This window comes from Lynx canadensis, chromosome C1 (genome assembly GCF_007474595.2).
Source record: "Lynx canadensis isolate LIC74 chromosome C1, mLynCan4.pri.v2, whole genome shotgun sequence".
In the NCBI taxonomy this organism is placed as follows: Eukaryota; Metazoa; Chordata; class Mammalia; order Carnivora; family Felidae; genus Lynx; species Lynx canadensis.
In genome coordinates, this window is record NC_044310.1 from 17441789 (window position 1) to 17464195 (window position 22407).

Genomic DNA, 22407 nt, shown 5'->3' on the forward strand with positions numbered 1-22407 from the left:
CGAGGGGCAGAGAGTGATCATGTGCAAGAATCTGCCCCAGTGTTAGAAAACTTTTATTTTAAATACTTTAGAAATCTCTTTCAGAGCAGTATAAATTAGTTCCTGTGTCAGGGCCCTCGTTCCCACATTTGCTTCTGGTGGTCCTGATGGGTTCGTGGAAAAGAGAGACCCCCAACTCCTGGTCAGTGGAACCCTTGGCCCCCCGCCTGGTGGGCTGAGCAGGCCCGTCTGGGGTTTGAGGTAGGGGAGGCTGAGGCCCCTGGGTTCCCACCGGAGGCTGGAGAACAAGCAGGTGTTTCTTTCCTTCACTGGTGCGTGGCAGGAGAAGGTCTCAGGCCTGTGCCCCAAAGCCGGAAGGATTCTGCTTCTGCCAGCGCCACAGATCCTCACCTGTGATGGGGGGAGGTGTGGGGTCAGGGTCCACGTCGGAATGCGGGGTTCCCGCCACCTCGGGCAGCCCAGGGTAGGCATGCCCAGACCCAGTCAGCCCCTTCCCAGCCCCTGAGCCGGTCGAGCCCCTGTCCCCACCATCCCTGACCTGTCCTCTTCCCATAGGCCTCCGGGGCCTGGCCAGGCCTGCCTTCCTGGCCTCGGGGGGTCGGGCCAGCACCCAGGGTCAGGGGTTAGGGCTAAAACTCACACATCCTGTCCAGCCCTAAGGCTGCTGTCCAGCCCAGCTCCTTGAGGGCCAGGCTGGGGTTGGCATAACAGGCAGCCACGTCGCCTTCCCGCCGTGCCACCACCTTGTATGGGATCTGCAAGAGAAGGGGCAGCGGGAGATTGGCTGAGCCGGCCCTGGCGTCTCCCGCCCCGCTGCCGACCAGGCTCAGAAACGCAGGTGCAGGCACCCTGCACTAACAGCACTAAGGCAGGTGGTGGAACCAGGCGGCGCTGGGATCCCCGTCAGGGAGGCTAGTGGGAAGGGCCCAGCTCACTGTGACGTTCCGGCCTACCTTCTGCCCGGAAGCCTTTTCCATGGCCTGGACCATCTGTAGCACCGAATAGCCCGTGCCCGTGCCCAGGTTATAGATCTGCCCAGGAGAGGAAAACGGGTTATGGAGGGAGGTGGACCAACTACCCCTCTAGACCCCATCTCCCTCACCAAATTCGCTTCTCCCTTTTCTCCCTACCCGACAGCCACACTGCTCCTTCAGCTTCCTCAAGGCCGCGATGTGGCCCTTGGCCAGATCCACGACATGGATGTAATCCCGGACACCTGCAGAGGAGGTGGTTGGGTGTGGGGGTTAAGTGTAGTCTCTGTCGGACCTCCCTCTCCCCCTGGCTCCCCCTCCTGGATCCTCCTGGTCCTGGGCTCACCTGTGCCATCCTCTGTGTCATAGTCATTGCCAAAGACATTCAGTGCCTCCCGTCGCCCAATTGCCACCTGGGGTGGAGGTCAGGTCAGCTCTTTCCAGGCCTTTGGCACCAGTCGTACCCTTCAATCCTATGGCCACCCCCTGACCTTCCCCTTCTCCCTTACCTGGGAGACATAGGGCATGAGGTTGTTGGGGATGCCTTGGGGATCTTCGCCGATGCAGCCCGAGGCATGGGCGCCTATGGGGTTGAAATACCGCAGCAGCACTGCGTTCCAGGTCTGTGGGACACAGGTCAGATGATGGGGAAGGAGGCGCATGCTGTGCCCAAGCCGAATCCAGAGCTCTTTAGCTGCTTCCCCCGCCCCCAGGCCTAGTCTCTATCCCCGGAAAGCAGCAGGGGGTCAGGCCCACCCACTCCGTGCTGGGACTTTGGGCAAGTCGCTGCAGCTTCCAGAGTCCTAGCTGGGGGTGTTCACGGGAGACCTTGAGTCCATGAGTGGAGCCAGGGCTGGGTCAAGCGTACGTGTGTGTGTGTGTGTGTGTGTGTGTGTGTGTGTGTGTGTTGGGCGGGGAGGGGGTACCCTCACCTCGTCTGCCCGGCACAGGTCCCGGATCATTTCCTCGATGAAGAACTTGGACTTGCCATAGGGGTTGGTACAGCCACCTGTGGGGTGGGCCTCATCCAGGGGCAGGTACTGGGGATTCCCGTACACGGTAGCCGAGCTGCTGAACACCAGGTTCTTCACCCCGTGGGCCCTCATGATCTGGTCACGGAGGAGAGGCGTCAGTGGCCTCTGCCCCGCACTTAGTCCCACCCCCTTACTCCTTTACAGGTGAGAGGGGCTGAGGTTCGGGCACTCCCATTTATAGATGGGGAGACTGAGGCGGAGAAGTCAAAAGAGACACGTGTCCAAGGTGGTACAGCTTGGGCCCTGCCTGACTCTGCCCCCCAGGCCCTCATCTACCGTGTCTGGCGTGGCCTGCCTGGCCGGGGCCTCCCGGTGTCCGTGTCCTTGCCACACGTCTCACCTCCAGAAGCTGAATGGTTCCTGTCAGGTTAACTCTGTAATAATCCAGAGGCTTCTGCACAGACTCTCCCACGGCCTTGAGACCCGCAAAGTGGATGACTGCCATAAAGTGATGCTGCAGGTGCAAAGCCAGGGTCAGAGGTTGCTTTACGGGCCCTGGCCCTTGGCAGGGCCCCCTGCCTGCCTGTCAAGCACTGACCTTCTTGAAGAGACGCTGTAGGGCTGCCTGGTCCAAGATGTCCATCTCCTCAAACTCCACAGAGCGGCCTGTCAGCTCCTGAACCCGCTGTAGGCTCTCAGGCATGGAGCCCCTTCCTGGTTGGACACATGGAGACCGTCAAAGGAGAAGACGGGTCCTGGGTTCCCAAGGGACTAGCCTGATGTGCGCGCGCGCGTGCGCGCGCGCGCGCGCACACACACACACACACCCCCCTAGTAGGTGGAGGTAGAACAAAAGGTTTTCCTTCCATCCCCGCCCAAAGCCCTAGCCCCCCACCCCTGTGCTCACCACGGATGGCATTATGGAAATTGTCAATGACCACAGGCAAATAGCCGGCCTCCAGCAGTTCCAGCACCGTGTGGCTGCCGATGTAGCCAGCGCCGCCTGTCACCAGCACCTTCTCTGCCATCGCACCTGGCGCAGAACACAGTGTCAGAGGTGGTCGAGATGGCCCACTCAGCGTCCCCGCCTAACGTCCGAGGGAGGCAGTAGTGTGTCTCAGCTAATAGGGTGGATCTGGAATCAGCCCTGGTCCGGGTCTGGACATCATCTCTTTCTGGCCTCAGGCCTTGGAAATCACTTATCCTCTCTGCCTCAGTTTCCATCTTTAGAAAATGGAGTTTATAACTACAAACATGATGCAATCGTGTGAGGCTTACGTGAGTGATTTGAAACGCCCACAATGTGGCACAGGTGGGGAGACTGATGCACGGGCACCACAATCCTGGTCCCAATTTACCGGTGATTGAGAAGATGAAACCTAAGGCCCCCAAGGTGTCTGGGGACTAGACAGTCCTGGCCCGAAGGACACACAGCCAGCAGCACTGGGACTCCCAAGAGCCCAGGAAAGGTTCTGTCTGCTCAAATTCAGGCCTTCCCAGTCTCTCTGCCATCACTAGGTGTGAAGTGGCCCAGTGATTAATACCTCCCGCTCCAGGCAGCTCCCCTGACTCCCACAAGAGTCAGCTGGGAGGAAGCAGGAAATATACCAACTGGCCACAGGGTGGGGTCCTTTGCCAGGCCCACTGGAGCCCGACTCTGGGGCTGCAGCACCACAGTCCCGGAGTGGGCCCCACCCGCCCCAGGTCAGTCAGGCTGGCTCAGCCTCTACCAATGCATGCCAGGGCCAGCTGGGTCACTGCCCGCTTGGAGCTAAGGATGCCACCCAACTTTAGGCGGCACCGAGCCGGGCGCTGTAGACGTGGCCCTGGTCCCGACTCCACTGCCAGGTGTGCACCTCCGCCCTGAACAAACTCTGTGGGCAGAGAGGGGGAGTGGGTAGGGAACCCCAGACACTGAGGCCTTTCATTCGATGTGGCCTGGCCCGCAGCCGCCTTCCTCCTGGCTGCCTCAGTCCCCCTCTGGGCTTATTCACTCCCACCCACTTGACTGCGCTCCTGCTGAGTGGAGGGCTCCTACCGGGCACTTCTGCATTTTTCTCCCTGTGTTCCCCCAACATCCTAATGAGGCAAGTGTTAGTGCTGGCACTTTACCGAGAAGGATACTAAGGTCAGAGAGGTCAAGTAATTTGCCCGAGGACACACAGCTACTATAGCCGCCCTAGAATCCGGATCTCCAGGTTCACAGCCAGCCAACCTCGCACTTCACCCTTCCCACCATGGCTTCCCGCTGGACTCTGCTCCCGACGCCAAGACCGCCCCCGCCCCCACCCCGCCTCGCGGAAGCCCGAAAAGTGGTCGCGGAGGGGCCCCGGGAGGCAGGAAGGGTGGTGAGGTCGAACTCGCCCCGGACCGACGGAGTGACCTCGGTCGGATGTCGCCTCCTCGGTTTTCCCAGTCTGCAAAATGGAGGGGAGGAGGCGATGGGCGTCGGGCTGGGATGTGGGCCGTGGCTCCGAGGGGGCCGAGCTCGGAGCTCCCGGGTCGGGAATGAATGAAGTCGGGCCGCCCCGGCCAAGGCGGCGGGAGCTGGGAGCGGCACAGGCACGGGCGAGCCCGCCCTTAGCGGGGCTCTGCCCGGAACGCGGCCCAGACCCCTGAAACCAACCCTCGCTCCCCGCAAGCCACCCGGCCCCTCGCGAGCCCCCTAGCCCCCCCCCCCCCCCCCCCCCCCCCACCGGCATTCGCCTTGCGAACCTGTTCGGAACCTCGCGCCCCGCGCTGCTTCCAGCGGCACCGCCTCCCGCGCTCGGCGCCCGGGTCCCTTTAAGAGCAGACGGCCCACCTGGTCCCGCCCCCTCCACGCCCCCAAGGAAACGTGTCACCGGGGAGTGCGCACTACGGGGCGCCGGGAGGCCCAAGGGCGCCGCGACATCTAGGCGCCTGCGCGTCGCGGTCCGGTCCGGTGTCGGAAGGCGGAGGGGAGGCGCGGCCTGGCCCGGGGAGCTCGGCTCCAGGTGCCCGGCGGCTGTTCGGCGGCGGGAGCCACAGGCCGAAGGCGGGGCACCCCCCCCTTCCCACCACCCCCACCCCGCTCACCGCCCGTTCGCCAGCCTCTCTGCACGTGCCCCGCCTGTTCTTCCGAGCCAGCCTCGCGGGAAACCAGCGACGGCGTGCAGCCCAGGCCCTAAGGGGCGGCCGCCCAGAGGCCGCGGGCTCTGGGAAGTCTGGTTCGAGAACCACCCAGAGAGCTGGAGGGCAATCGGAAGCTCGGGCGGACGCCGCAGTGCTCGCTGCGCTCAGCACCCGCACGGACCACTGGGGACGGTCCGTCGGCACCGTGCCTGCCACAGTGGGCTAGAAGACGGTGTCGTGCTTCTGCTGAAAGTAGGGGCAGGGCTGGGGCACTGTGCGTAGAAGTCCTGACGACCCGAGCAAACAAGCCGTGCCCAGCCCGGAATGCCCTGGGCCTGGAGTCCAGCAAGGACGACTGACGACGGTAGCGCCGGAGCTGGAGCCCAAGGCGCCCGGACCCGCGCCTCCCGGCTCTCAGGGCCAAGAGCCTCAGAAACCACCTCTCCGCGGGTTTCTGGCCAGACCTGAACGAGCCCAAAGCCACTGATTTCCAGTCATTATGAATTTGGGGCCCGGGTGGGGAAACGGAGGAAACCCAGAGGCCAGTAAACCAGCTCAAAGTCTCCATTTTCCTCTCAGGATGCCATGTTGTAAAGGTGGTTTATTCCCCACCAGTCTCCCCCGTTCGTACACACATCTGCACAACGGAATGCCTGAACGCTTCGTGTCATTAAACCTTTAATTACATAAGCGCTTTTCGAAAATCCTGCTCAGAGTGGAGATTTTCCAGAGATGCCACAGTTGGCAGTGGCCACCAGAGCAGCTCAGCCCTCGCCCCCTCTGCCGGCTTGGGGAAAAACTCCACGCCCCTTTGCTCTACAGAGTCAGCGATGGCCCCAGGGCAATGGCAGGGTCAAGCTGTGTAGTGTAGCTAGCTGACAGATTTCACCCAGAGATGAGGCCGGAGCACCAGGGAATGGGTTCCAGGGGACCCCCAGGCATTCAGCTCCTGGGGGGGGGGGGGCGGGGGGGGTTCATGGGGCAGGGAGACCTACAGCCCCCAAGGCTTCTCACTCACACCTGGGTCTGGCAAGGAGGCCTGAGGCCAAGCAGCTCCTGCCCTCCTGCCTCCCTTCTGCAGGAGCCCTATGTGCAGACCCCCCTGGGAGGTGCCTACTCCTGTGAATTTCATTCCCATTTCCATGTGCCCTGTCCGGAATCATTCATGTGTGCCCCTCTTTCCCACATTGTCCCCAGCGCTTGCTTGAGGCAGCAAAATGGCTCAGAGTTTACAGGTAGCCTGAGCCACTTTGGAGCAGGTTTTTCTGTTCAAGGCTTGGCAGATAAAGGCCCCAGCTTCCAGGAGCTTCTGGAGGTTCACACCCTTGGAGAAACAAGTGAGACAATGCACTAAGTCATGACCTGCCTTCCAACACCCAGGGAAACAGACTGGACAGAAAGCTGATACTGAGAAAGTAAAGGTGAAGACAGACCGGGTCTTGTTCCTCTTATGGTGGGACCCCGACTGCCCACAAGACTGTATCCTTGTGCCATCGGGGGTTATCCCTGTGACTCTCCTTGTATGTGGAAATGGTTTCTAGTGCTGCCACCAGGGCAGGAATCTGGTCAGTCCTGTTTGGTACCCCATCTCCAGCGCCCAGCACCCGGCCTGGCCTGCAGTGGTCAAAAACTCCATATTTAAGTAATAAAGACCACAGGCGGAGAGCTAGGACAAAAACACCAGCTCAAAGGGCCACCCTGGAAACCTCTGTTCATCACGGTAGCTCTCATTCACTGATGCATTCTATGCTCTCAGCCCTGGGCTGCACATTCTCCCATTTTCCCATCGAATCCTAACAGCCCTAGGAGACAGGTGCTGTTATCATCACCATTTCTTAGGCCCAGGGAGGTGAAACAATTGTCAGGTCACACAGCCCGTGAGTGACAGGAGTAGGTTTTAAACCGAGTTCTATCTGGTCCCAAAGCTCAGACGTGGTACTGCTTCCAACCCACCACTGAGGGCTCTTAACTGACTCTGATGGAGCCCCGGGAAGGGCTGGCTACCTCTGCCCTCATTCTACACAGAGTGAAACAAAGGTTTGGGGGGAAATGACTCAGGTAATGGATGTGACTCCTTTCAGGGCCCTTTCCCTACACCTTGGTGCCTCCTCCAACTGACCTGTCCAACTGAGAGCCTGGCCTTGTGGCCTCCATCAACCACACTCTGCTACCTCAAAAACATACAATAGGTGTTCCTGGGTGGCTCAGTCGGTTAAGTTTCTGACTCTTGGCTTTGGCTCAGGTAGTGATCTCACGGTTCGTGGGTTCAAGTCCCACACTGGCCTCCACGCTGACAACACAGAGCCTGCTTGGGATTCTGTCTGTCCCTCTCTCTCTGCCCCTCCCCTGCTCATGCGCACTCTCTCTCAAAATAAATAAAACTTATTTTGGAAAAAAAAAGTACAATAAAACATCCCTAACCCCCTGAAAGCCTTGCCCTCTTAAGTGCCCTCCCTACCACCACCCCCCCCCCCAAAAAAAAACAAACCCAAAAAGAAAAACAAAAAAAACCCTAAAAACTATCAGCTTCTGTCCTCTGGCTTCAAGGAGAGCTCTAGTCAGTTCAGGGTTGTCGCCACCAGGGGGCAGGCGGGCTTACCGTGTGAATCCCCAAGCCAGACAGCATGTAGACAAGGTCCTCAGTGGCCAAGTTTCCTGATGCCCCCTGTGCATAAGGACAGCCTCCAAGTCCTGCCACAGAGGCGTCCACAACACTCACTCCCATCTGGAAACACAAGGGGTTGAAACATGGCTGTCACTGTGGGGACCAGGGCCCTACAAAGCCAGTCTTTGCAAACCTCCCAATCAACTGCTGGCTGAAATTCCACTGAGAGTTATTCTTTCCTTTGGCTAAAAATTCTGTTACTGTTCCTCCTCCTAGTTCATGGAACAGTATGAATCTTTTTTGTGGGCACTGTTTCCTCTACCAGGGGTATCATCCCTGGTTCCTTTCATGCTGGACTCCTCACCCTGAAAGGTCTCCTCATGCTCTTCCTGGACACAGACCTAAAGGAAGTACCTCCCACTGCTGAGATTTCAGACCCCTGTTGTTTACTGTGATTCATTTATCCACCCCTCCTTCCCTGCCCAAGGCTGTTCTCACTTCAAGTTGGACCTCTAGCCCCAGAAGGCCTTATCCCACAGCCCTGAGTCAGTACTGCCCACTTGCCCCTTTCCCTCTCCTCAAACCTCCCAGACCTTAACCTGGATACCCACAGTGGAGAAAACAGACCCAGAAAGTTACAGAGTCATGTGGCTTAGAGACGTGAGCTTCTAGGAGATAAGAGGGGGGGGAAAAAAAAAAGAAGAAGAAAAAGAAAGGAAAAACAAAGGAAAAAAAAAAACAAACCAAAGATGGCCCAGGATTGCTTTAGCTAACATAAAGAAATAGGTCAGACCTTGACCAATGTGAAGGCAAGGTAGCTTGCAGTCAGGCACTCAGAACTCTCCTTCTAGGGCTGGCCGGTCCAGGGAATCCTTCTGGGCCAGCGCACAAGAAGCAAACCTCAAGGGAAACCCAGCCTGAGGCCTCGGTTCAATCTTCGGGGAACAGCACGCAAGGCTCCAGCGGAGTGACCTTTGCCTACCCCTACTTCCGGTCTCCTCGTGTGCTCCCCGGCAGCCCTGTGCACACTCCCCGGGCCAGCGCACGCGTGCTCCCCGAACCCCGCCTCAGCCTTACAGCGGAGGGCTGCCTAGTCAGCTTTCCACTTCCCTTTTCAACTGCTCACCTCTTCACAGCCTCCGAGCCTCATTCAAGCCTCTTCTGGCAAATCCTCTCTGGCCTTCCCGGCTGGGATGGAGGCCTTCCTCAGCCTTGTGCTTCCTCTTCCTGTGATCTGTCGTTAATGCACGAAGGCTACCACAAGACTCCCTTGGCTGTCTCCCCTAAGGCCCTTTTAGGCGAGGGTCACATGTCTGTGTCCACGGTGGCCGGGCAAGGGCCCGGCACACAGGTAATCAGTGAGAGCTTATTGAAAGAATACATGAACCTAGCTGGCCTGCCACTATGCCCTTCAGGAGAACGGACACAGGTGTTTCTCCCAGGACAGGCCCTGATTACCTGCAGGGCCATCAAGGTGTTGGCCAGGGCCTGGCCATAGGTGTCATGGCAGTGGACGGCCAGGGCAGCCACGGGCACCTCATACATGACAGCGGACAGCATGTCCTTCATGATCCCAGGGGTGCCCACGCCGATGGTGTCCCCCAGGGAGATCTCGTAGCAGCCCATGGAGTACATCTTCTTGGTGATCTGGGGAAGCAAGCAAGCAGTACTTGGAGGACACTGGATTCTCCAGGTCCGGGGCCCAAGACTTCAGACGCAGGGATTCTTGGCCTATGCGGAACATCCCCACGTCCGAAACACTAAATTCCTGTCGCATCACAGGCCCCTTACGACTTTCCGAATGGCAGTGACAATAACCTTTCTCCTCATTAGGTTGCTGAGACGTGAGGGAGCAGGGCCAGCCGCTGGAGCAACCCCGGGGCTGTGACCCTGTGCCTTCCTCCCCGCCGTGCCTCAGACTTCGGTCCTTCACTTCCGACCTCCACACCCTGTGCCGCAGCCAAACACTGGACCCAGGACCATGGGTTCCTGTCCCGTAACTTTATCCTCAGCAAGATCTGTCACCTCGTGGGTCTGAGGTGCTAGTTATATACTGTTAATAGAAGTACACAACTGTTTAAACTTTTAGAAGCCCATTTGCAAATCCCTAAAACCACTGAAAATCCAGGGCAGCATGTGTCCCGCTTGAGGAGACGCTGCCCCACCCTGCACTGCAGAGAAGGTGGAGGGGATGACAGGGCCGGGGACGCAGCGGACGCTCGGCCGAGGTGCGCCAGGGGGATGGAAGGGCGAGCCCCCGCCGCCCGGGCAGCAGGCCAAGGACGACCCGTGGGGACGGAGGCCGCAGCGAAGGAGCAGGCTCTGGCATGACAGACACTGGTGGCTGTCCCAGTTTGCCCACTCCCTGGCTGGGGGCGCCGGCGAAGGGCTGACCCTCTCGGAGCTTCCATTTCTGCTTCTGAGAAACGGCGACGAGCCTTTGTGGGCTGCGGTGAGGACTGGCGGGACCGGCGGCCGAGACGTGGCGTGCAGCCACCGCCCTCAGCAGGCACCTGCGCCCGACGCTCCCCACGCGAGTGGGGGCACAGCAGGTGGGGCTGAGGTAAACAAAGTGGGGCTGAGACCCAGCTGCGCCATCTACAACCTGTGCGGCAAGTCGTTTAGTCTTCGTTTCCTCGCCTGAAAAATGGAGTAACACTAACACGACCAAATTTTCGGGATGACTTTGAGGGCTAAGGGGCGTAAGCTCTTGGGTGGCTCAGACTCAATTCCCACACCGTGCTCTTCTCAGTGCTGACTTGGTTACTGCTCAGAGGACGCCAGGGATGCGGCCTCCCCAACCGCTGCAAGGAACCGCAGGCACCCAGGGGGAGGAGCCTCTCCACAGATCACCTCAATTATCACCAGTCCACTGACCAGACTGGGGCAGAAGGTGGGGACTTGAGAGAATCCAAGGTGCACTGGGAGGCAGACCTCCAGGAGCAAGTGCTGGGCTGTGCTCCCAGGGGGAATGAAGGAAGGAGCTGGGTGAATGAACGACATCAGTGACCCACCAGGAAAGGGTGGTGAGGAGAACCTCAGGGGCAAGCAAGGGAGACGACCCTCAGAAAACCCCCGCCCCGATACACACACACACCTCAGCTACTTTAGCCGGGGAGATCTTCCCTTCATAGGGGCATCCAAGCACACAGGAGACATACCTGTGGGAGGACAGGGGAGGTATGGTGTCAGTTCCCCCGAGCTCCTTGGCCAGCAGAGCTGACGCAAGGTCGAGGGTTGCTGTTTCACATACATCCCTGGAGTGGGGCAGGTCAAACGTCTGGGTGAAAGGCGAATTCAAGGATGTGGAGTCAGAATGGTCATGCCGTGTCACGCCAGGAGGGGGCAGTAGAGAGCCAGGGCAGGGAGGGGACTAAAAGGCGCTGTTCAGGAAGCTGGGGCTGCTTAGGCCTGAGGAGAGAAGCCAGAAAACAGCCGGGAGAAGCCAGGAGAGGGCAGTAGGACAGGCCCCGGAGCCACAGGGTATGCGGCCCCTACTCACAGGAGGGGGCCAAGCACAGATGAAACCCAAGTAGGAACAGAAGGGCTGGGCTGGCCTGAAGGATTCATACACTCATTTACTCAACTGATATCTACTGAGTTGCCCACTAAGTGCCAGGCCCTGGGTCATGTGGTGAGCAAGACGCCAAGGTCCCTACCCTCACGGAGTTTGTTTCCAGTTACGGAGAGAGCCAATAAAAGGGCAACCCAAGGGGTGGATGCGATCATCTCTGAGTGACTGCTGTGAGGGAAGAACGGGGAAAGTGACAGGAGCAGCTACAGGCGGTCCATGGCAGCCTGGGTGGCCCGGGGGAAGGGGGGGCGGACCTCTGGGGCCCGTGATGTGGGAGCTGGGGGTGGGGCAGGAGAGCTGCTGGAAGAGCATTCCAGACAGAGAGAAGAGCGGTGTGGAGGCCCCAAGATGGAGGCATGGGGGTGTTCAAGCCACAGCACAAAGGACAAAACAGCCAGGGCTCACAGAGCAAGGGGCAAAGGGCAGCCTGTGGCTGGAGAGGTGGGCACAGGCCTGATCATGGCGACTTGCAAGCTGTGGGAAGGAGGCTGGGCCTCTGGACCTTGGTGGGCTTCCGTTCCCACCCGCCCTGTTGGAGCTAAGGCTCCACTAAAACCTTAGAGTCTAGCACACTTTTCTGCATGTTAGAGGCATAACAAATGTTTGCTGGATAAACAGTTTCTGCCTCAAAGATCTCAGTGCATTTTCCCAATTCCATTGCCTGCCTTGTTCTCCAATCACTGCCAAGCAAGGCGAAGAGACAAGATATGCTGGGGAAAGAGCACAAGCTTGGAGTCAGGCAAACCCCACGAGGCCCTGCTTCCCCATTCACCCATCCACCCATCCACCCTTTCCTTCCTGAGCACCCCCGAGCGCTGGCCCTGGGCTGTGGGAGGGAGCCCACCAGGGACTTCAGGATGTGGGCTCTGCCCTCACGGGGAGCATAGTCTAGCGGGGGTGGGAGGCGGGGAGAAGCTAACACGCAGCTAAATGTTATGTCAGGGGATGTCTGGGGGGCCATGGGAGCCTGGATGAGGGGCACTAACTCCAGTAGGGGGGACAGAGAAAGTTTCCTGGAGGAAATGGCTTCCCAGAGGGGATGTGAAGGGTGAGCAGGAGTTAGGACGTAGGAGCAAGAGAGTTCAGTCTATGGAAAGACATGGAAAGGCCCAGAGGCCAGACAGTGGGAGCATGTGACACAAGGAAAGAAGCCGCAGTTGGGCTGGAATGCAGCATACAGAGGAAGCAGGGCTGGACGGGGAAGTGAACAATGACGTTGCAGAGAGAGACAGGGTCTTGTAAGCCTGCTGAGAAGTCCAGGGTTGGGAGTCACTGAAAGGTTTTAACCAGGGAGTGAGGTGATCGCTTCTGAAAGAACACTCTGGCTGCAGTGTGGACAGTTATGTGACCTCATAGCACTCCCCAGCCTTCCTGAGCCAGTTTTGTCATGTGGAAGTAGGGACAATCTTCCTTGCTGAGTGACTGTGAGGTCAGTTAGATAACACATGGACAGTGCGTGGCACTCCTGCCGTTAAAGATGTGATGCTGGGGCGCCTGGGTGGCTCAGTCAGTCAAGCGTCTGACCAGCTCAGGTCACGATCTCACAGCACAGTTCTGTGCTGACAGCTCAGAGCGTGGAGCCTGCTTCAGTGTCTGTGTCTCCCTCTCTCTCTGCCCCTCCCCGCTCACACTCTGTGTCTCTCTCAAAAATAAACAAACATTAAAAAAAAAAAAAAAAGATGCGATATTGGAAGGATGCCTGGGTGGCTCAGCTGGTTAAACGTCCAACTTCAGCACAGGTCATGATCTCATGGTTCATGAGTTCAAGCCCCACGTCGGGCTCTGCATTAATGGTGAGGAGCCTGCCTAGGATTGTCTCTTTCCTGCTCTCTGCCCCTCCCCTACTTGTGTGTGCACACATGCTCTCTCTCAAAATAAATAAACTTAAAAAAATACATATGAGGTTGGAGACCTAGAGGCCGAGGGGATTCTTCCGACATGTGAGAGGAGAGGGTGGTGGAGCCAGGATTAATCTGGCCTCCGCAAACCCCAGTTAGTGTCCTGTCCTGATGGATTCCTCTGGTGACCTGCCCACAAAACCAGGTTTGGAGAAAGCACTTGCCAGGATTTCTTCTGACCACATCTACGTGAGGAAAGATGGCTAGGTGTGGAGTGCGGGCTGCCTGCACCCAGGATAAGAAGTTTGTGGGGAGGAGGGTGTGGAGTCAGAGGCTGGCCCCATTCCAGAATGGCGCCGAGGGAAAGGCACTGATGTGGTCTCACTCACCCGCGCACAGGGATACCAGCGGCCCGAGCCGCCCTCAAGATTTCATCAGAACGCTGTAAACTCTCATCAATGGAGCAGTTGGTGTTCTTCTTAGTGAACTGCTCCGAGGCAGCTCCAAAGACGCTCACTTCCTTGGCTCCAGCAGCAACCTGCCAAGAGCCGGGTGAGCTCCTTTCAGCCTTTTTCCCTTTGAGGAACACTAGCGTGGCAAACACTCTGGTCTTATAGCAAATTTTATAATATATGAAGATTATGGGTTGAATTGTGTCCCCCCACAAAAGGTTTATAGAAGTCCTAATCCCCAGTACCCCAGAACGTGGTTTTATTTGGGAAAAGGGTGGGTGTATAAGTAATCAGTTAAGGGGCGCCTGGGTGGCTCAGTCGGTTGAGCGCCCGACTTCAGTTCAGGTCATGATCTCGCGGTTTGGGGGTTCGAGCCCCGTGTCCTGCTCTGTGCTGACAGCTCAGAGCCTGGAGCCTGCTTCGGATTCTGTGTCTCCCTCTCTCTCTGTCTCCCCCCGCCCCCCACTCACACTCTGTCTCTCTCTCCTTCAAAAATAAATAAACATTAAAAAAGAATTAAAAAAAAAAGTTATCAGTTAAAATGAAGTCATCCTGGTCCCTACTTCAATAGGACTGGTGTCCTTCTAAGACGGAGGCCATGTGAAGACACACACAGAGGAAATGGCCGGTGAAGACGGAGGCAGAGAGAACAGAGTTGTCCTCCCAGTCCTCAGAAGGAACCAACCCTATTAACACCTTCATTTCACACTTTTGGCCTCCAGAGCTGTGGAGAATACATTTCTGCTGTTTTAAGCTGCTTAGCTTTTGGTATTCTCTTATGGTAGCCCTAGGAAATTGACACTGTGAATTAGATCTTCATTTAAAAAGACACCACCACCTGGGGTGCCTGGGTGGCTCAGTCGGTTAAGCTTCTGCCTCCTGATTTCGGCTCATGTCATGATCTTGCAGTTTTGTGAGTTCGAGCCCCGTATCAGGCTCTGCGCTGGCAACACGGAGCCTACTTGAGATTCTGTCCTTCTCTCTGCTCCTCCCCTGCTTGCACTCTCTCTCTCTTTCTCAAAAATAGAGAATTAAAAGCTTAAAAAAAAACCCCACCACCACCCGTGGCCTTCCCCCAAAGGCCAACACTACCACTGCCATCACCACCCTGCAAATCACCCTGAAGGACAGTTTTCTGCCTAAATTCAGAATCAACATCCCCAATGATGCTTTTGTCCTAATTTGTAAGAAAGTTAGCAGATACGAGCGACCACTGTGGGGAGCACGATTCCCTTTCTCTAAAGAGGAAATGTGTTATTAACAAGAGCTAACATTTATTAAGCACTTACCTTCTACCAGGCTTTTGCTAAGCAATATAGGTGCATTCTATCCTCTGAAATCCTCCCAGCATCAGGTAACTATGATTAGCCCTATTTTACAGGCCGAACCTGAGGCTCAGAGAGATTAAGTAGCCGGTCAAGATCAGAGAGCTGGGGGTGGCAGGGCCCGGTCTGTCTGACAGTGCTCATCGTTACTGGAGAAAGCCCTTCAGACAGACATCCCACAACAGGAACTGGGGCTCAGGGACAAGACAGGGACCGATGCTGTCTATCTCATTTCAGAGGCCCCCGCCATCAAGCTAGTCTCTTACCGCTGCCTGGAAGCCTTTGATATTCGGGGTCAGGACTGGGTAGTTGATGCCAGGAAATTTCTGGATGCCCTTCAAGACTTCAGCATTGTCAGCCATCTGGGAGCCAAAGGAGACAATGCCAGGTCACTGCCAAAGGCAGGCAGAGAGCTCAGGTACAGAAAGCGTTTTTATCACAAGATCTCTGTTGTCCAGAACCCCTGGAAAAGAAGTCCTTTTGCAGAGCCGCGTCTTCCCAGGGCTTTACTATTTGTTTTGCACTGATGGGCCAGAAGGCTCCTCGGTGCAGGTAATTCCCCCAATTTCTCCATATGGCTAATACTGTCAGCTTTACATAAGCAGGAAAAGCAGCAATGACGCTACCAGCCATTTAATGAGAACATACTCGGTGTTGTTTACTACTCAGGTAAACAGGATCTTTCTTCCCACTTGATTGTTTCTGTGAAGCAGCAGTTGTCTTTCCCTTTTACAAACACAGACACCACATCTCTAGACAGGTCTAGAGATTCTAGACTTCCAGAGCCAGAAGAGACCTGAGAGGTCACCCTCAACTTGGAGAGGGGAAGACCTCACCAAGATCCCCAAGCAAGGAAGGGGCAAGCCTCCTCCTTATGTTCCTGTGCTGCACCATGCTACTAGAAGTCACCTGAGACCAAGCCAGAGATCAGGAGACCTCTGTTCCCAACTTCTACCTACTTTCAGGGCAAATGCAAAACTTTACACCTCTTTCATCTGAGAAATGCCTGTTCCTGAGGGCTGGGGCTCACCTGGGGAACCCACTTGGGGGACACAAAGCTGGTGGCTTCTATAACAGGGAGTCCTGCTTCAGAAAGCATGTCTATCAGCTTGATTTTTGTAGGAGTAGGCACAATATTCTGTAGAGGAGACAGAAACACCAGAAAAGACAGGTTAGCAAAGCTGGGAATACAGTGGTCTCAAAATGCAGTGCCCGTTAGTTCAAAGCTCTGCTTGAAGCATGCACTTCACTATCTCAACTTCTAAGCATGAATGAATTCACACGTAATCCTTGCCAGTAGGTGGGGTACATCTTCAAGTTCTACAGATAGCATTTTGCAGTGGAGGCAACTTCTCGCCTGAAAAGGTGTGAATATTTACATGGAAATGACAATTTTTCTGCCTTAAAGGCTTTTTCTTAACTGTTAATTTATGAACCCATCATAAACAAATTGAGATCAATGTGCGATGGCTCGAAAGGGCAGAGATGACTAACTCTCTGGGTCCTAGGAGATGGGGCCCCTAAAGTATCACACTGCCCCCTTTCCCACCTCCCAACTGGCTCAGGGCCTCATCCTCACATGGGCGGCCTACTGCTTCTTTCTTTCCCCCCCACCCGCCACGCCTAGTTGCTCCACTAGGTTCTATGGCTCCCCCTTTCCAAACCCACTATCATTCTCCCATGTATATTACGGCATGGTCTCACTCTACCAATTCATCCCACATGGAATCCTTCTAAAACAGTCTCTATTGTTTCACTCTCCTGCTCAAAAGCCTTCTGTGGCTCCTTAGTACTTACAGGTTTAGGTAAAAAATCCAAGAACTCAGTCCTTCTCACCAGGCCCGTCCACCCCAACCCCCTAATTTCTCTCCCATTGCTTTACCTTAATTCGTTCGGTAATTTTTAAGAGCCCTCCACGTTCCGGGGATTGTGCTAGGTGCTAGGGATACAGCAGTGAGCAGAACAGAAACGATTCTGCCCTCACAGAGCTTACAGTTTATTGTCAGAAATAAGCTCTCACTATTAAAACTTGGCTTTTCAAAAAGAAGAAAGAAAGAAAGAGAAAGAAAGGAAAGGAAGAAAGAAGGAAAAAAAGACATTTCTGATTGAAAAAATAATACATGATTATTTCAAAAAACATGCCAAAACCAGAAGAAAACCGTCCTTAAAATCTCCCAGAGATAACAACGGTAACACCCTGATAATGTAGCTTTCTAGATCCATGTAATCCAATACATTAAACACTAGCTATATGTGATTAAATTGACATTAATATAAGTTACATAAAAACAAACTTTCAGTTCTCCAGTCACACTAGTCACTTTTGTTTTTCTTTTCTTTTCCTTTCTTTCTTTCTTTCTTTCTTTCTTTCTTTCTTTCTTTCCCTTTCTCCCTCTCTCTCTCTCTCTTTCTTTCTTTCTTCTCAATGTTTACTTATTTTTGAGAGAGAGAGAGAGTGGGGGCACATGTGTGAGCAAGGGAGGGGCCAAGAGAGAGGGGGACAGAGGATCTGAAGCAAGCTCTGTGCTGACAGCAGACAGCCCAATGCGGGTCGTGAACTCACAAACCATGAGATCATGACCTGAGCCAAACTCAGACGCTTAACTGACTGAGCCACCACAGCACCCCACGTTAGCCACGTTTCAAGTGCTCAATAGCCACATGTCCAGCACAGCTCACATCTACGACGTTTCCATCTTCACAGAAAGTTGTACTGGACAGGACAGTTCTAGACTCTTTTCTAGGTAGATGTTCCCACACACATATAAACTTTTTTGTTTCTTACGTAAAAGTGTAAGATTAAAGAATATACATATTATCTCATCATCAGCTTGAGTCACTTAATATACACCTATATTAGTAACAACTTCATAATCCATTTTATGAAGTCATTTAAGTACTTGATCTAACATTCCCCACACTGAGCATTTAGGTGGTTTCCAACTGTCCTGTTGTTACAAGGGGGTTGGAAGGAACATGTCTAAGGCTAAATCTTTGCATGTGGCCTTCATGACTTCCTTTGAATAAGTCCCCTTGCGTGGAATTGCTGGATAAAAGGCATGCTCTCACCTTCACTCTACTCTCCTGCGGTCTGCCCCACTGGGCCTTGAGATGCTCCCCCTGGGGACACCACACCTGTCGCTCCACCAATTTAGATTGCTTTACCGTCACAGGTGCCTGCCCGGCCTCCTGGACTTTGGCTGGGACAATCGTGTCTTGCATAGCTCTGTCCGTCCCGGCTGTGCCCACCACAGGGAACTCTTACTGCTTGAAAAACCTCTTTTGGATGATTTCCATCTTTACCTTTTCGTTTTGTAGTCCGTCTCGGGCACCAACTTCCACAATTTTCACTTGCTTTGGGAAAGTATCCGCAGAAGAGGTGCTGACCTTTGGTTTAAAAGAGGAAACAAAAAGTAACCAGAAGAGATTGTCCCAAGTCCCCAGGGGGACAGATCTAAAAGAATGGATCCACCTTCACTGAGACAAGAAGCAGTATTTCTCACTGAACAGTAAATATTTCTCACATTTGGTTCATTTTAGAATTGAGAACAAAAAGAACAAAAATGTTTCACTGAGGAATGGGCAAGAGATTCATGCTCCTAGTAAAAGTCCATTTCCAACTGTCTGTCAGCGGAGCATTTAGGTTGTTTCTTACACAAACCTATTTGCCCCTCCTAAACTTAGAAGTCCCCAAACAGAACTGTTTAAATTCTCCTGAAGCCCCATCTGACTTCACGCTTTCTCAGTAAAAATCATCACATACATTCTACTGCTTAAGCCAGAAACTTGACTCATCCCCTGACCCCACTCACCGTGGGCTAGAAGGTTATCATTTGGCTCCTGCTAATCCCAGTGAACTCATTACTTGTTTCTACTGTCCCGCACCCCCCCACCTCCCGGTGAACCCATTACTTGTTCCCACTGCCCCACCTTCCCCAGCGGGGTAACTACACTGCAGTCCCAATGGCCTTCCTCCCACAGCAGGGCCTCGAGGGTTACTGTTCCCTCTGCCCAGAATGCTCGTCCACATCTGGCTCCTTCTCACCTTTCAGCCAGATGAGCCTCTTCTGACCACGCTTTGTAAAGCTGCCAGTCCCCTCACCCTCATCATTTTCCGTATCAAAACAGTAATTCCTTCAGAGCACCGCAAATAATGCCTACTCAATGTTTCCCCCAGTAGAATATAAGCTCTATGAGGCTCAGTCTCGACCTCCACACCATCCCTTGTGTTTGGCACTGTGCTTGGCACACAAAGCAGGCACTCATTAAAAAGTTACTGAAACAACAAATAAATGCATGAAGGGGCATAGCTGCCCCAGAGGAGGGCAATTACTAGGTACGGGGAGTAGTTAGTCTTAGACTTTGTGGGGTTGGGGGATAGAGGAGGACTTGTTCTGTTAGTCATAGGCTGGGTAATGACACGGAAGGGGCTTGAGGGGAGAGGACACCAACAGCTGAACACATTAAAAAAAGGCCTTGAGTCTCCTCCATTTAAAGTCTGCCCCAAATCTTCCTCTCCTTACCACCAAGTAATACGAGGCTTTTCTCCCCTCTCTCCTCTGTTTTTCTTCTTTTTTTTTTTTTAATTTTTTTAATGTTTATTTATTTTTGAGACAGAGAGAGACAGAGCATGAACAGGGGAGGGGCAGACAGAGAGGGAGACACAGAATCGGAAGCAGGCTCCAGGCTCTGAGCCATCAGCCCAGAGCCCGACGCGGGGCTCGAACTCACGAACCGTGAGATCGTGACCTGAGCTGAAGTCGGACGCTCAACCGACTGAGCCACCCAGGCGCCCATCTCCTCTGTTCTTCTTAATACTACAACTCTTCAAATTAACTTCATGTTACCATAATTAATCTGGATAAACATACTGCAATGAGGCCGCGGGAGAGAGGTGCATTGGGTAATCTGCTGAGGATCGCCAACTCCTGAAACCCTTAAGGAAGGAAACATTCCCTGCTATGACTCAGCTAGAACTTGAACAACTCACCTGAACTGGCCTTGCTTTTAGTCAGAGACTAAGGCAATGAGCCATTGAACTTCATGAAGTCAACAGGCTAGGTTGGAAGGTCTCTGCAAGTTGAATGCCACTACAACAGGGATGTTCAGCCTATGCTAGTCCATTGCCCTAAATTGATCCCACTGGAATGTAAGCTGCATGAGGCAGGGACTTTGCTGTATCCATTGCCGTATTTCCAAGGCCCTGGGACATATACGGGTTTGATAAATAACTGCTGGATGTCGTTGAAAGCACGCAAGACCCGCTTCCAATGTCCTTTTACTAGAAAAGAACAGACTCAATTCCACTTCATTCCCCATAGCAACTCTTCACATAATAAAATAATAATTCACATTTATTAAGCATTTAATATTTGCCAGGCACTCATCAGCGCCTTTTACACATTAACCCATACCATCCTCTCAACCTTATTAGGTCGGCCTATTACAATCTCCTTTTTCCTGTGAAAAATGTGAAGCCCAGAGATTAAATAACTCTCCCAAGGTCATATGGTTAGCTGACCCACTGATCGATATCTGACCCTGGCAATGTAGACGTACAACGCTTGCTCTTAACCCCTAGGCCACATTGCCTCTTTGCCACTTTTCTGTCCCCCCCCGCGCAGTCTTCTACTTGTCTTGGTTAATCACCCAGTTCATTCCCTCTGTACAGCTCTGCCCAGAGATGATCTCCTCTAACCACAGAAGTCCTGGGCCAAGCCTCCCGAGCTACGGCATACCGATACCAACAGTTAATAACAACTAAAGTCCAACGCTAACTTCAGGATCAGTACTGCACTGAGTACCTCCATGGCAGGGACTATCATCATCTCAACTCTGTACAGGAAGAAGCAGCCTCAGAAAGATTAGCCAAAATCACACAGCTAGCAAGTGAAGAAGTCTGACCTTGAACCACCTGCTTCTGCTATCAACCCGATGCTAGTAACCCCACGAAGGGCCTATTACCACCACGTCATCACACCAGGAATTTTTTTTCACAGCACGTTGATACCCACCATCTCATTTAATTTTATTTTTCAAGTTGGAAGTACCATCTCTACTTACACATTAATAATTGGTAGGGATGGGTGGCCTAGCAGACATTAGAGTGGTTTTCCCAGGGGTCCACTGCCAAGACAGTGCAATTTTCCCCACCTTACACTTCTAACTCTTCCTAAACAATCTAAGGCAAAAACAACACAACTGACTTATCCCTTACTATGACCTAAAACAATGTCAAATGCTTTACCTACATTTTCCTTTCACTCCAAAGAACCCTGAGGTAATGTTTACCCAAGTTATAGACGAGAAAACGGAGGTTTAGAGAGTAAATAATTGTCACTCAATTTAGAAAAGGGCAGAACCACTGGGCACCAGAGCTCTAACTCTAACCAAAACAATTTATTCAACCCCTTATTCAACTAGGTCTCCGACACTTTCCCTCCACTCACTGAGCAGGAACATCAGGCTCGAATATGCCCAAAGTACGATTCCAAGGGAATCACAAATAGTCTTACGCGATCCCAGTCCTACTTGGCACGCTAGGATGGCTCTCCAAGCGTCCCCAAATGCAACCAGAGCTGGCAATGCCGGCGGAGGGAGGGCGAGGGCCTTGCTTTCTCCGCTCGGAACTGGAAGGGTATTCGTGATTTTCGCTACTGAGAAGCCTGGCAAGGTCGGAAGCTCGGAGGGACGAGGTGCTAGCGTCGCCGGGAAGAGGCCCAGATCTCCATGACCCGGGCAAATCGTTCCCTATCTCCGGGCCTCAGTTTCCCTGTGCCCCTCAAGGGATTTGGGCGGGACAAAGACGATCCATGACTCCAAGACCCTCCTCCCGACGGTGGCCTGAGGGGCTGTCCGGCGTCGGCTCTCAAAGAGCAGCCGCCACGGGCCAGGGCCCCGAACCCGACCGTCACGGTGCCTGCAGGGCCACCCCTCGGCGGGCCGGGGCACTTACAGCCCGGAGAGACGCCAAAACCAACATTCTCCGCCGCAGGACCTTCCTCATTGTCGCCATCTTGGCCCAGCTTCCCCCGCGGACCTCGGCTGAGTCTCACGTGACCGCCAGCCGCCAGGTGGGCGTGCCCCTGCCTTTGGGGCGGGGCTTCGGGTGCGGCGGAATGACACCCTCAGCTGACCCTGTTTCCAGTTTGTTTTTCTTTCTTCTGGGCTGCTGTTCCTTATCCATTACGTTTTCTGAGTGCCTTCTACTTGCCATGGCGAAGTGAGGCTAGGACTATAAAGATGAACAAAAATTAATCAAGGGGTTTGGAGTCTGGGAGCTGTAGGAAGACATTAATAATCACATAAATAGCTGCATAATTACTACCTTTAGCAGTAATTACGAATACCCTTCCAGTTCCGAGTGGAAAGTAATAAGATGAAGCATTACTATTTGCCATGCCCAGGTCTGAGTTCTTTGCACGTATTAACTCTTTCATCACGACCTCCAAGATTCAAACGCAGGCAGTCAATGAGAGAGACAGAGTGCGCGCGAGCATGAAACATCCTTTGATTTCATACCTTGAGAATGAGTAAGATTTATCCAGGTAAAGAGGACACAAGAAAAGCTTTCCA

The 22407-nt window shown here is 54.0% G+C and overlaps 2 protein-coding genes across 4 annotated transcripts; both read right to left on the reverse strand.

Moving 5' to 3' along the window:
• Positions 1-32: 32 nt before the first annotated feature.
• Positions 33-4720, reverse strand: GALE (UDP-galactose-4-epimerase). The gene is made up of 11 exons (XM_030324118.1): positions 4661-4720; positions 2853-2978; positions 2544-2659; positions 2346-2459; positions 1904-2080; positions 1481-1594; positions 1318-1384; positions 1131-1216; positions 954-1031; positions 641-755; positions 33-390 (listed from the first exon to the last, which is right to left on the reverse strand). The coding sequence occupies exons 2-11, from the start codon at positions 2971-2973 to the stop codon at positions 332-334; spliced, it is 1047 nt and encodes a 348-aa protein (XP_030179978.1). The 5' UTR covers positions 2974-2978; positions 4661-4720; the 3' UTR covers positions 33-331.
• Positions 4721-5621: 901 nt separating this feature from the next.
• Positions 5622-21875, reverse strand: HMGCL (3-hydroxy-3-methylglutaryl-CoA lyase). 3 transcript variants are annotated; one of them, XM_030324120.1, is made up of 9 exons: positions 21788-21875; positions 18136-18219; positions 15863-15970; positions 15099-15194; positions 13445-13593; positions 10741-10804; positions 9102-9290; positions 7638-7763; positions 5622-6362 (listed from the first exon to the last, which is right to left on the reverse strand). In XM_030324120.1, the coding sequence occupies exons 1-9, from the start codon at positions 21845-21847 to the stop codon at positions 6261-6263; spliced, it is 978 nt and encodes a 325-aa protein (XP_030179980.1). In that variant the 5' UTR covers positions 21848-21875; the 3' UTR covers positions 5622-6260. The 3 variants fall into 3 exon arrangements, with proteins under 3 accessions (XP_030179980.1, XP_030179982.1, XP_030179981.1); XM_030324121.1 differs by lacking the exon at positions 5622-6362 and adding an exon at positions 8770-8877 and having other exon boundaries at positions 7676-7763; XM_030324122.1 differs by lacking the exons at positions 10741-10804; positions 13445-13593.
• Between the last annotated feature and the right edge of the window lie 532 nt (positions 21876-22407).

Excerpts from the sequence above, each read along its gene's own strand:
- GALE (XM_030324118.1), bottom strand. The coding sequence starts at position 2,973 with ATGGCAGAGAAGGTGCTGGTGACAGGCGGCGCTGGCTACATCGGCAGC. Across the intron at positions 2,081-2,345 it reads GAACCATTCAGCTTCTGGAG|ATCATGAGGGCCCACGGGGT; the intron begins GTGAGACGTGTG and ends CTCCGTGACCAG. Across the intron at positions 1,032-1,130 it reads AGGAGCAGTGTGGCTGTCGG|ATCTATAACCTGGGCACGGG; the intron begins GTAGGGAGAAAA and ends TCTCCTGGGCAG.
- HMGCL (XM_030324120.1), bottom strand. The coding sequence starts at position 21,847 with ATGGCGACAATGAGGAAGGTCCTGCGGCGGAGAATGTTGGTTTTGGCG. Across the intron at positions 13,594-15,098 it reads TCAAAGGCTTCCAGGCAGCG|GTTGCTGCTGGAGCCAAGGA; the intron begins GTAAGAGACTAG and ends GGCTCTTGGCAG. Across the intron at positions 9,291-10,740 it reads CCCCGGCTAAAGTAGCTGAG|ATCACCAAGAAGATGTACTC; the intron begins GTGTGTGTGTGT and ends TTGCTTCCCCAG.